General features: G+C 44.6%; 1 protein-coding gene across 1 annotated transcript; it reads left to right on the forward strand.

Moving 5' to 3' along the window:
- Nucleotides 1-660: 660 nt before the first annotated feature.
- On the forward strand, nt 661-11292 carry skap2 (src kinase associated phosphoprotein 2). Its single transcript, XM_062466252.1, has 12 exons — nt 661-857; nt 1168-1273; nt 1399-1424; nt 1550-1648; nt 2517-2597; nt 2819-2902; nt 3187-3311; nt 3551-3614; nt 3889-4005; nt 4747-4818; nt 5685-5797; nt 10696-11292. The coding sequence occupies exons 1-12, from the start codon at nt 818-820 to the stop codon at nt 10786-10788; spliced, it is 1020 nt and encodes a 339-aa protein (XP_062322236.1). The 5' UTR covers nt 661-817; the 3' UTR covers nt 10789-11292.
- Nucleotides 11293-13342: the final 2050 nt, after the last annotated feature.

Below are 13342 nucleotides of genomic sequence, written 5' to 3' on the forward strand. Positions count from 1 at the left end.
AAACATACACATCAATTCTCCCTCACTGGCAACAGACACACAATCCTGGTTATTGCGGTTTTATTCCTTCAATATATTCTGCCCATATGGAAAGCTTGTTGGCACATTCCCTTGTTTATTACTGTCCACATTGACTTTGACAGGAGAAAGCATAGACATGCTTCTCTTAGCATGGAGCTGCATGCCCCAATGAACGCCTGTGGCATGTGGAGACTCAACAAACTTTTGGGATTGATAACAATAGTTGTATGGATAAGCATAGGCATATGTTTATTCATTAGCATAGGCTACCATTCAGATCAACACAATCACAGTTAATTTTAAGGTCTATAATACAATTATTTCTGGTTTAGTGCAGTGCCAAATGTTATTTTTCTATTTCATGATATTTATCACAGAATGATACCTGATCCCAGATACCTGATCCCGACTGACTGACAATGACTGATGACCTGTTTTGTAAACTCAGGAGGGCTGAAGAAAAGGGTTCAGTTGACTATATCTGGGCTACATGTGTGTCCATGGCAGCATTCACTAAAATGCCAGAACGCTGTTGTTACTTTGAGTTTTAGACTATGTAGCCTAAATATATATTTTCTGTCAGTGACTCATCATCAAAGTGGGCGTGCTCGCAGGTAAAGCATGGCGTAGGCGGAAAGGGCTTGCCTTTGTGGTCTAATGTTTTAAATCGTTCAATGGACATTGGATTTGATAAGATTAGTGACACTTATACTTCCGTGTCCCTCCAAACGTTACTTCCGTATTAGACTTGCTGGACAATAGTTCTATCTACTGCCCGTATTTACATTTTGGCGACATGCGGGCCATTCCGGATGAGTTAACGACGCTTATCTCAGGTATTTAAAACAACCGCAACATTCTCACATAACTAATGTCATATGGTTAAATTTAGTCAAACCTAAACAAAATACTAAACAAAACACTCCTGAATGTTCTGAGAAAAAAGGGAAGCGCTTGTTGTTTGCAATATGGCAGAGAGAAGGCTCACATCTGTCAGGTGTACCCGAGAAGTTGACTATCGCCTTTCAGTTTTAAATATTGTAGCCAGGCTTTCCTCAAATCACTAGGCTTTAGTTGCACAGCAAGTCTTCCGAAGCCCACTAAAACGATAATGTTGGCTAATAATTTGCGTGTATTGCCTTTTAGATATAGAAACGTTCCTCTCTGATGGTCTCAAAGGGGAAAATTTGAGCAAGAAGGCTAAAGAGAAAAAAGAATCCATCATCAAACGAATTAAAGAGGTCAAAACTGGGTATGCAAAGCTTCTAGATTGGCCTATATGTACACAGTTCGGTATAATGATATTGTTCATTTTGGCGTGGGGGTGTTGTCTTTCCGTTTTACTGTGCAAAGATAATTTGTTTTTGTCTCCGACAGTTACCCTCAAGATTTTAAAGACAAAAGTGAGTTTTTGTATTCTGAAATCAGAGTTTCTATGGTTGGTGGTTGTATATGGCCAGTTCAAAAACAGTCCCAAATTGATGGCATTGAATAAATAAATAAATAAATAAAATATCTGATTAATAAGATGGCGAGGATTCTGGTGAGGAGGAAGAAATGGAAAGCAACAACGATGGGGCATCACTGCAGTCAGAGCGCACAGACAAAGATGAGGACACCTCTGAATGTAAGTACCATCAGAAGGAAAAAGTGATTCCATACAATTGTGAATACACTGCTAAGATGCCCAAGATTACTTTGGGAAAAGCTAAAGCAAACCCGAGTTTGTGAGTGAAAGTCAAGACATTCCAGTTGTAACTTGGCAACAGGCTTTGGAAGCACAACGGCTGGTGAGAAATCCCCACCCCCCCACCACCTCACACCCCTTCCACCACACAGCCCTTCCACCACACAGCCCTTGAGAATGGAGCCTGTTTTATTAGTTACAGACGCCATCACGAGACCTGGAGTTACAGGCTCTCTGTAATGTAAGAAAAAACATTTGTGGATCTACAGTAGTGTCCACCTCACATTGGCCCTGTTATATATCCTACTGTGATTGGGTGTTTAGATTTGTTAATAAGAGTATCAATATAAGACCAATGAAATGTTGGTCAGGGGTTCTTGGTTTTATTGGCTTTAAGCAGCTGCTATTTTTATGACCCCTCATTCACACAAAGCAACTTTGACACAGCAGTTGAACATTTGCATTGAAGTTGCACTCTGAATGGGCAGTGCTTACATGCAACATAACATTCATTGGTGGATCAGACTCTCAACATCAACCTAATAGATGACAAACCAAATTAGAAAAGCTACATTTTAGTCACTGTATGTAAGTGACCCTTTTTTAAGTTCTTACATTCAGAACACACTTATTCACTTTGCTGGGCCAGTAGGCCTCGAAGGGCTCTGGTTTAACTGAAAACAGTGACTTGTTTTCTGCTGTGTCAAGGGGACATTAGCCCTGTCAGCTGAGCCATAATAGTCTGCACAGGAGATGAGAAGATATGAAAACAACTTGACAGTCAAACTTGAATTCTTGCCCTCTCCAGGCACCCACCAGTCACCTCCTGTGGCAGCCCAGGACCTGCAGTTTGTCTTCAAGGCAGGGAACCTTGAGAAACGCCGGAAGGGTGGGTGTCCACACACACACACACACACACAAAAGGGTTCAAAGGGAGAGCTGAGACGGCGTACTAACTGTATGAACTTTTCACAAGTATTGTTCCTTCTGAATGCTACAGTATAGGGTCCCGCTGTCATCAAATCAAACTTTATTTGTATGGCTCTTTTGTACAAGCAGTGTCACAAAAGCTTCTCAGTTAACAACTGAAACCCTTGTGGTCTGTTACAGATTTCAGCTTCTTTGGTACAGAGTGGCAGAAGAGATGGTGTGCTCTGAACCAGCATACCTTCTATTACTATGGCAGTGATAAAGGTAAGTGAGATAGGTCCACTGGCATTCCAATGTAGAATGTTGATGGAGCTTGAAGATGGGTGAGGTTCACTCTTCATGGCATGCCACTCAAACCAACTGGGTATAATAAGACATCTGACTGGGGTCATTTGAAATAGTAGGCTTTTCATGTTGGCTTTTTCCAACGCTGTCATTCCACAATCAAAGGCACTGTAGATTTTGGGTTTAGGCTATGCGTTTAATCACGAGGATGTTGTGGTTATTGTCTGCTATAGCCGTTGATATTGTTGTGTTGGTATAACCAGACAAGCAGCAGAAGGGTGATTTTGGAATTGAAGGCTACAATGTCAAAATGAATAACACTCTCCGCAAAGACTCGAAGAAGGATTGCTGCTTTGAGATTTCGGCCCCTGACAAGCGTGTATATCAGGTGAGCATGGCTTTTGACAGCCCTGTAGTACACTGTAATCCTTGCAGCCCTCGTTACACTGCTAACCATGCTAGAGTCGAAAGTTGACTTTCAGACGTTAAGGCTTTCATTGGATACACTTGGGCTTCATTTGACAGACCATTTTGTTAATGCATGAATGCTGTGCTGTTTGTTTATGCTAATGACATTAGGTGAGACTATTTGGTGGACTGACTGCAGCTTTCTCTGCCTCTCCACAGTTTTGTGCGTCATCCCAGAAGGAGGCTGAGGAATGGGTGGAACAGATAGACTTTGTGCTGAAAGGTGTGCATAACCCACCATTTGACTACAGCAGTTGGACTGTGGAATGTAGCGACCAGTCTGTGTTGCTGATGCATTGCCATCCGGATGGACAATTGACCCCTAATTTACTCTTGCTATGGTGTGTTTGTCTGTCAATGCCTGTGCGTGTATCCCCGTGTTTGTGTGTCTGTCCATGTGTTTGCCTGTGTGTGTGTGTGTGTCTGTATGTGTGTGCCCGTGTGTGTGTGTGTGTGTGTGTGCCCATGTGTCTGTATGTGTGTGCCCATGTGTGCAGACATGACAGGGACCATCCCCCTGGATGAGGACGACCAGGCGACATACGATGACATCGATCACCCAGTCCCCCTCTCCCCTGAGCCCATTGATGATGACATCTATGAGGAGCTCCCAGGTCAGCCATTTGAGCCATGGATTTGAGATCCTGCATAAAGTATTTGCGATACTGCTTATTCGATTTGAGAACCTGCTGTAGTACTCTCTTACAATGCTGCACTCGAGAAATTATAATGATGATGTTGTGCTGCACTATCCTTTCGAGAACCGTTTAAAATTGTAGTTGAGAGGATGTGATTGTTGCACGGTGTTTTGTAAAATACAGGCCGTTCCCTGGCACTAACCACTGAAGTACTATTAGAGCTATGCACTTCATTGTCTGCTGTATATCTGCTAAGGCGTCTGCTAATCAGCTAATCAGCAAATGACCAGTACATAAAAAATAACATAAGCATGATTACACATTTGTATCCTTCCACACCAAACCCTCCAGAGGTTTGTAACTGCAAGTCTGTAGGAGCCACACGTGTAGGAACAGACCTTGTAGGAACAGACCTTGTAGGAACAGACCTTGTAGGAACAGACCTTGTAGGAACAGACCTTGTAGGAACAGACCTTGTAGGCATGTGTGCCTGTCAGAGAATGCATCCAAGAATCCTGCTGGACTAGATGGCAGTTGTTGAATGTACGCGATTCACTATCTGAACATGCTGTATTTTCTCCTTTTGTATTTAATCTTAAAAAGTTAGAGCTTTTCTGGAAGCTCACAGTATTTATAATATTTTTTGCTGTAATACTACTAGGTTTTGTTTTCCGTGCTTTGCAACAAAGACATTCGCTCTTTTCTGTTTCTCTCCAGAGGAGGATGTTGTCAGTCCTCCGAAGCCCAATGTGGCGTCCCTGAGCAAGGCCAGCCCTCCTCCTCCGTCAGGTACCACATAACCGTCCTGAACCTCACTATAAACTTATGATCCCTACATTTCCATTGTAAACCTTTATCTCTTTTACTTGGCTACTAACTTAGTTTGCACTCTGCACATAGACAATCAGTGTTAAAACAGGAGGAGATGGATACTAGAATGAGGATGTAGTCGACAATTTGTCTGTAGGCGAACTTAATACCCCGCCACACACAACACATACCCAACCTTGTGTTGTGTAAATGGAAAGTAAAGGCTTAGGGTTAGGGTTAGAGCAGGAAAGCAAAGTATGGGTTCCTTCTGAGGTCTTGTCTTTTGGAAGAGTGAGGCACAGAAGAGCAGAATGGACCCGCCTTTTACCATTTCAGGAACTCATGCACTGCAGAGGCCATAGTTTGAGCCCTTGGTCACAGGAAGTGATTTTTTTTGAGAAGTGGTTTCAGGTTTCTGTAGTGCTGAGAAAGTTGAAACAACTCTGGAAATAACAACATTGCAGATACTGTATGTCACGTGACTTATCATTTCCTGTAAAATAAAATTAAAAAAGATTGCGAAAGCTAATTGTTGCCCAACAAGACTGAATTACAGTTATACATATCCTAATATCAGGTATAATTTTTTTTATAGCCACAGTCGACCATTCTTAGATTTGAAGTTACAAGCTACCTTAGCCTTCAAGCCTTATTCACTACTCTAGGTTGGGTAATGATGTTCAATCTCCATTTAGTCAGTGGTGTGTGTGATCACTCTCCTCAATCTTCTCTGCTCTATTTTTAGCTCCCCAGCGCCCCCTGTTGAGTAAACACTTAGACCACCACATCGGTTGAGGGCCATCAGATATCCAGTATTCAGTAACAGCATCCACTCTCCCTCCCAGTGATCAAGAGCACAGACTATCCCAACTACTACCAGGGCATGTGGGACTGTACCGGAGACCACCCAGATGAGCTGACTTTCAAACGGGGCGATGCCATCTACATCCTGAGCAAGGTAACCTGATGGACCTCCGTCTGCACCTGCGTATATCCTATTTGGGTTTCTTCAGATAATCCTTTTTTTTTTGTGCTCGACCACTTATGCCGGGTGAGGGATGAGATGATGTGGTGTTAGGAGAGGTTCCGTGTGTGTCTGCACCAGGAGACTTGAGGTGAGGGGTTTTATATTTGGAGACTGAGGGGCTCAGTGTTCCTAACGGATCCTAGCAGCTCCTGGCTGCTTGTCAGGGGGTGGGGGAAGGGGTCGAATGCCTGCTGGTTAGCTGCAGTCCGAGGTGGGCCCTGGCTCTGGCCTCCGTGACAGGGATTAGTTGTGTCACGACGGAAATGGTTTTAGTGCTCTTGGGCGGAGGCCCGGCCCTGGGCTGGCAGGCTCTCTGCCATTCCATCACTCTGGAGCCTCTGGAGCGTTTCAGCGAGCTGGCGTGGCGGGCAGCGCCACGAGGCTGGCAGGCCGAGGCCCACACACGCCTCGCGGACGTCTCCCTCGGCTCGCCAGGCAACCCTTTAATTGGAATGTGTGTTCTCAGGAAACGCAGGCAGGGTCCGCCACTCGATTCAGAGCAGGTGAGGACGTGTAGTGGACGCGCAATTTCCCAGACTTCCCTGCTAGGCGTGTGTGCCAGGTGTGAGGAACTGAAGGGGTATTCTTTTCGCTAGGAAATATTTTCCATGTGAATTAGAAATTAAATGTTGGAAAGTGTGGATTAGTAAATACTGCATTCATATTTAGTCTCAACAGTTTTTTTTATTGAGTGAGTTATGCTAATCTGTGGTTTACTTTACGCTGCCTTGCAAATAATACTCTTTTTGGGTACCTTATGAATAATAATGTTCTATTATTTATAGGATTTGTATGCAATAGTTAATTGGGAGACTCTTGTTTCTTGGGCTAGCAATGAAGAATTGTGCGTTAAACAATTGCTTTCTTTTTTTCATATTCAAGTCTGCCATCTAGTGGTTGGAAAGGAATTGGCAGTAGAGAAAGTGTGCCGGTGGCCAAAACATCTATATAAATGTTTTTTTCGTCATTTTTTTGCAAATTGTTATCACTGCAAAAATCTGGAATTGTCATATATTTAGAAACTGACAATGGAACTAGTAGGCGATGTGCATAGTTAACAAACACCAACATCTTACTGCTTCTCTTCTGTGGAAAAGCCCCAGGAATCAAGTTGTTAATTTACTGAGGCTCTCGACTGGAAGTACCAATAGCTGAAACCTTGGTGTTGGGGGTTGTGGCCTATTGGGAGGGCAATGACCATAAAACCTGTCTGGACTCTGCGGCCAGCTGCAGCAGAAAGGCCAGACCTCCCCCTCCTCCTCCTTCTCCTCCTCCTGCTCTCTTTCACCATCCCCCTCTCCTCAGACCAGGAATAGCTGCAGTGTGTACCAGCTCAGCTACAACTGCCAGACCCCCCAGACTGACTGCCAGGCATGCGTGTGTGTATGGTGCTAGGCTAGCCAGCAGCCCCCTCTAACCTGCTAGACCTTGCAGGACATAAAAATGTAATCCGGTAATGTGAAGCCTCACATCTCTCGCTTGCTTTGAAACAAAGCTCAATATATAAAACCCAGAACACAGCCCACAGCGCCACCATGACAGAACGGCTTCTTCATTGCCTTCCTTGGGTCATCTCATTGGTCTCCTGCACCTTTCTGTATGGGCTCCAGTACGTGCTTTCTTATGCATCAACACCGCACAATGAGGTGTGGCCATTTCAAAGGCCAGCCACTGGAAGTCATAACCCTCCCCGCACACAACACACATAGCCTGGGCTGCTGACCTTTATCACCCTCTGGGGGCTTGGGAAACATGCCATTTTAATCATGCCACGCTTGGATGGGGTGGATGTGACATTTAGTGTTTATGCCTTGTGTAATATGTGCACAGTGTTTGTCAATTAGGCAAAGTAATTAGTTTGAGTCGTCAGTGCGTTGTCCGAGGGTGGACCAGCGACACGGTCGGCGAGTCCAGCCCTGAGTGACCCTGCACCAGCAGAAGTCCGGTGTGTTTGTGTTCCCTAATCGAACATATGGAGCATTCCAACGTGTGGAACGGTTCCACCTCTCTCCACCCACCCCTTCAACCGCTGCAGGGCGTGGGGGGGGGGGGGGGGGTTACGTGTCTCCTTCTAGGCCTTGGTGGGACCGCTAGTACTGTACCTGGGCTCCCACTCTGTGTCCAGCCCCTCTACAGTGCTGGTGGGATCATGCAGCTGTGACATCCTCCTTACCCCTACCTAGCCAACCCTCCTGTAGCCCCCAGGGTGATTCATGTGGTGGGAGGACTTTCATGTGAGGTCAGGCTGCCGGCGAGGGGAGAAGGGAGATCCTGCGCCCGTCTCGGATCTCTCCCCCTGCTGTGCCCTCCTCATATCTCAGCACGCCAGTGGCCCATTTGGAGCTATTACTCGCTCCGACGTGACAGATTTATGTGTGATGTGCTCCGAACTCGCTGAAGCTTCCGTGAGGAGGGGCGGAGACCTAGCCGGTGATGGAAGGAAGGAATGAGAGAGGGAGGGAGAGGGAGGGAGGGAGAGGGAGGGAGAGGGAGGGAGAGAGAGGGAGAGAGAGAGCACGCAGTGGTCAGACTGACATACAGTTAGGTCCATAAATATTTGGACATTGACACAATTTTCATCATTTTGGCTCTGTATACCACCACAATGGATTTGAAATGAAACAATCAAGATGTGCTTTAAGTGCAGACTTTCAGCTTTAATTTCAGGGTATTTACATCGAAATCAGGTGAACGGTGTAGGAATTACAACACATTTTATATGTGGCCCCCCCCTTTTTAAGGGACCAAAAATAATTGGACAAACTAACATAATCATAAATCTAATTGTCACTTTTAATACTTGGTTGCAAATCCTTTGCAGTCAATGACAGCCTGAAGTCTTGAACCCATAGACATCACCAGACGCTGGGTTTCGTCCCTGGTGATGCTCTGCCAGGCCTCTACTGCAACTGTCTTCAGTTCCTGCTTGTTCTTGGGGCATTTTCCCTTCAGTTTTGTCTTTAGCAAGTGAAATGCATGCTCAATTGGATTTAGGTCAGGTGATTGACTTGGCCATTGCAGAACATTCCACTTCTTTGCCTTAAAAAACTCTTTGGTTGCTTTTGCAGTATGCTTCGGGTCATTGTCCATCTGCACTGTGAAGCGCCGTCCTATGAGTTCTGAAGCATTTGGCTGAATCTGAGCAGATAATATTGCCAGAAACACTTCAGAATTCATCCTACTGCTTTTGTCAGCAGTCACATCATCGATAAATACAAGGGAACCAGTTCCATTGGCAGCCATACATGCCCACGCCATAACACTACCTCCACCATGCTTCACTGATGAGGTGGTATGCTTTGGATCATGAACAGTTCCTTCCCTTCTCCATACTCTTCTCTTCCCATCATTCAGGTACAAGTTGATCTTGGTCTCATCTGTCCATAGGATGTTGTTCCAGAACTGTACAGGGTCTTTTAGATGTTTTTTGGCAAACTCTAATCTGGTCTTCCTGTTTTTGAGACTCACCAATGGTTTACATCTTGTGGTGAACCCTCTGTATTTACTCTGGTGAAGTCTTCTCTTAATTTTTGACTTTGACACAGATACGCCTACCTCCTGGAGAGTGTTCTTGATCTGGCCAACTGTTGTGAAGGGGTTTTTCTTCACCAGGGAAAGAATTCTTCTGTCATCCACCACAGTTGTTTTCCGTGGTCTTCCGGGTCTTTTGGTGTTGCTGAGCTCACCAGTGCGTTCTTTCTTTTTAAGAATGTACCAAACAGTTGATTTGGCCACACCTAATGTTTTAGCTATCTCTCTGATAGGTTTGTTTTGATTTTTCAGCCTAACGATGGCTTGCTTCACTGATGGTGACAGCTCTTTGGACTTCATATTGAGAGTTGACAGCAACAGATTCCAAACACAAATACCATACTTGAAATGAACTCTAGACCTTTTATCTGCTCCTTGTCAATGAAATAACGAACTCCCATGAGGGAATAACATACACCTGGCCATGGAACAGCTGAGCAGCCAATTGTCCAATTACTTTTGGTCCCTTAAAAAGGGGGGGGGGGGCCACATATAAAATGTATTGTAATTCCTACACCGTTCACCTGATTTGGATGTAAATACCCTGAAATTAAAGCTGAAAGTCTGCATTTAAAGCACATCTTGATTGTTTCATTTCAAATCCATTGTGGTGGTATACAGAGCCAAAATGATGAACATTGTGTCAATGTCCAAATATTTATGGACCTAACTGTATGTAAGAGTGTGCCTATAAGAGACAGGAGAGGTGAAGCGAGAATGGGGGGATTTAGGAGAAAGAAAAGAGGGGTTGTGGTATTGTTGGAGTTCTGGCCCGTGAGTGATCTGCTCCTCGTTACATTTGACCTCATCTGTTCTTCATCTGGTGAAGAACCTTCCCACGGGCAACAGAGAGCTGGAGCTCAGAGCTGCTCTGGCTTGTTCTTCAACGAAACAGATCAGAGAAACACTTTATTTTACCCCGGGGGGGGGGGGGGGGGGGATTTATTCACGTTCACTTCTGTAGCAAACAATAACCTAACATCCCGCTGTCAATGACACGTACAGAACTCAATGATACATACTGAACACGTCTACACACACAATGTTACTTACACATAATAACTCTAGTCTAAAAATGAAATCCAGCTAATGACTGATTTATTTATTAGCTTAATTGATAACAGTGGTAAAGCATGTATTGCAGTGCATGAAACAATAACTGTATGAAATGGTTCATTAACATGAATGGTTTGTTCTGTCTCTCTCACTCACTCTGTCTTTGATTCTCTCTTCCCTCTCTTTCTCTCTCTCTTCTCTCCCCTTTTCCTCTGTCTATCCCTCTGTTTTGTGGCTCCCAGGAGTATCAGAACTTTGGCTGGTGGATTGGGGAGATGAAGGGCTCTGTCGGCATCGTGCCCAAAGACTACCTCATGGAGCTGTACGCCATATAGCTGCACCCTGGGTACGCTGCATGGCTGAAGAGCTGAGTCATCTGCCCTGCTATCCATTCCACTGCTAATGCGCATTTTACCATTAGGCTGCTTTTAATATGAAGTGGTGCATTTTCTGGCCTGTGGCGCCTCTTTTCCATCAGGGTGGTTGGACAGAAAGAGTGACTCTCCCCCCCATCGCCCCCCTGCAGATTAGCGGACGATGAAAAGTATTTGGTCTGAGCTGCCGTCTGAACATAGAGTATTTCCACAAGTTGTATGATACTTTTTATTGCTCCATCGCAGCAAAATATATCATGATTTGTTAATTCATGACCATTGAACTTAGTGTTTAAAATACAGTGGATTGGTATTGAGTTGTGCTTTAGTTAGCTATGCTACCTATTTATTTTTCTATTTTCTATGCCATGAATGTTCTAGTTGGTTTGTGACATGTGCTTCGTCTGATGAGAATTCCTAAAAACCTTGAGACAGCAAGCAAATGAATTAAAGATGTCAAAATCACTTTTCAAGTGTCAGTTTTGTGCAGTTGATCAGCCACCAGGGGGCGTTAGAGTCACTGTTAAGGTTGAGGATGACCTCCACAGTCACATCAGTCTCTACCAAACATCATTTTTGTTCATGTAGAAGGTGAGGGTCTGAGGGACCTTTTGTTATTGTGACATTTTGCAGTATAGTGTAGGCATGAGAAACTAGACAGCAGATGAACTGAGCAGGTTGTTTTGATTCGTTTTTAAACGCTGGTAAAGCTGGAGGATGTTAACCCATTCAATATAGTGCATAAATACATGGTATGCTCATGCAAAACGATACACCTCAATCTGGTAGTCAAAATGACTTTGCAGAATTAGCTGAGGTCTGCTGTTTTTCGCTCTGTGGATCCGACTTCTGATGTCATGTTTTACGGCACCTGAGATGCTGGAAGGGAGGGGGCTGGTCAGAGGAGCTGGCAGTGGCAGATGGGCGCTCCTGCTGTGTACCTGATTGGAATGGAGAGAAACATTCACAAGGCTGTCTCCCCCCCCCCCCACCCACCCCCATCAGCGAGGGAGGAGGTCTTATCACCCTCTGAGGAGCAGTTGAGCAGCAGGAAGAGTTAAAGCACGCCAGGCCTTCCTCGTAGAGGGCGCACGCAGTGTGCGCTGACGGATGAGGCAAACAAACTTCCAAACTCCAACAACGTAGTTGGAAAACTAGCGCAAAGGGAAAACAAGGAGAGGAGGCTGACTTGTACCATTGCGGCGTTGCGTAGCAGTCATGGCAATGCTGTCTTTCTCTGTCGCTCTCTTTTTCTCGCTTTGTCTATTGCGCTGCTCTTCAACACTTCTTCATTCCCACCATCCCACCCCCTCTTCTCCCTCTCTTTCTCTCACTGTTTTGTTCGTCTGAGTGATGCTGCGGCAGGCCCCCCCCGTCCTCTGGGTGACATTCAAAGTCCTCATAAATCCTGATCTTTATGGCATTGGGGCGATAAAGCCTGCTGCTAATTGGAGATGTAATGAATTACCATAATTAGTTATTGAATATATTACAGTGACTATGGAGAGAAGAGAGAGGCAGAAATCTGCTATGGCTTTGTTAAAGCGACAGGAAGGAATGTACTGAATAGAGAGGGTGATTTGGATTAAAGGGCAACGTGTCTCTGCGTTAGGTGGCTGTGTCAAATGGCTTTGGTGGATATTATGTGCTACCATACATGGTGAACCTGTCCACACAGAGCTCAAAAGTCAGGCTATAGTGTTTTTATAGTGTTGGGTTTATGATGACGTTAATCTCTGATGTGTGTCATACAGTCACTGGATTATGATCTAGTTGGTTTTTGAGCATCCAGGGTATGGCTACCGACATTTCTAATCCCATAGCAGAGCTGGTGCTACCTTTAACCCCCTACTAGGAGAGCCAGGCTATGGGTTAGGCTGCCAAAGGCAAGTAAGGCTAAATATTGCCTCTCTTTTATGATGCTAATAAAAGATTTTGTTAATGGATGTCAACTCCACACACCCCTCTGCTTTGGACAGCCATATCTCCAGAATATACACATCCTTTTATTGCAATTTAACACTAAGATATAATGTTTCATAGATAAATGCCACCGTGTCATTAATTGTGAGAGCACTACATTTCACTAATTATACCAGAATATCACTAATTAATACCTGCAACCATAAAAGTAAAGTTTTACCAGGTATTGTATGAGCCATCGAGGAATGATTGGTAAAGTATGTTGCTAAAGAAAGACTACTCATGAATCCTGCAATCCTTGATAGGTTTAATGTAGTCAGCAAAGATCCCTATCAGGTCAATAATGATTCTCACAGGTTTCTCAATCTACTTCTCCATTCATATCCTTCCTTATGGTTCTCCTATGGTTCTGGTCCCTATGACTGTGTGTAAGCAAGCATAAACTGTAGGAAACAGGCACAGTTTACTGTAGGTGGCTGGTCAACTAAGGCTTGTCCATTAATAGAAGAAGTGACTTCTCTGACCTCCAATCCCAGAAGCAGCACCTACTCTCTCCTCAGATGGAGATAACTATTTGAGTCCTTGCACTGGT

Source organism: Osmerus eperlanus, chromosome 7, assembly GCF_963692335.1.
Source record: "Osmerus eperlanus chromosome 7, fOsmEpe2.1, whole genome shotgun sequence".
Taxonomy (NCBI): Eukaryota; Metazoa; Chordata; class Actinopteri; order Osmeriformes; family Osmeridae; genus Osmerus; species Osmerus eperlanus.

Coding starts and splice junctions, on each gene's coding strand:
- skap2 (XM_062466252.1), top strand. CDS start 818: ATGCGGGCCATTCCGGATGAGTTAACGACGCTTATCTCAG. Junction 1,274..1,398: donor ATTAAAGAGGTCAAAACTGG/GTATGCAAAGCT, acceptor TGTCTCCGACAG/TTACCCTCAAGATTTTAAAG. Junction 3,312..3,550: donor CTGACAAGCGTGTATATCAG/GTGAGCATGGCT, acceptor GCCTCTCCACAG/TTTTGTGCGTCATCCCAGAA.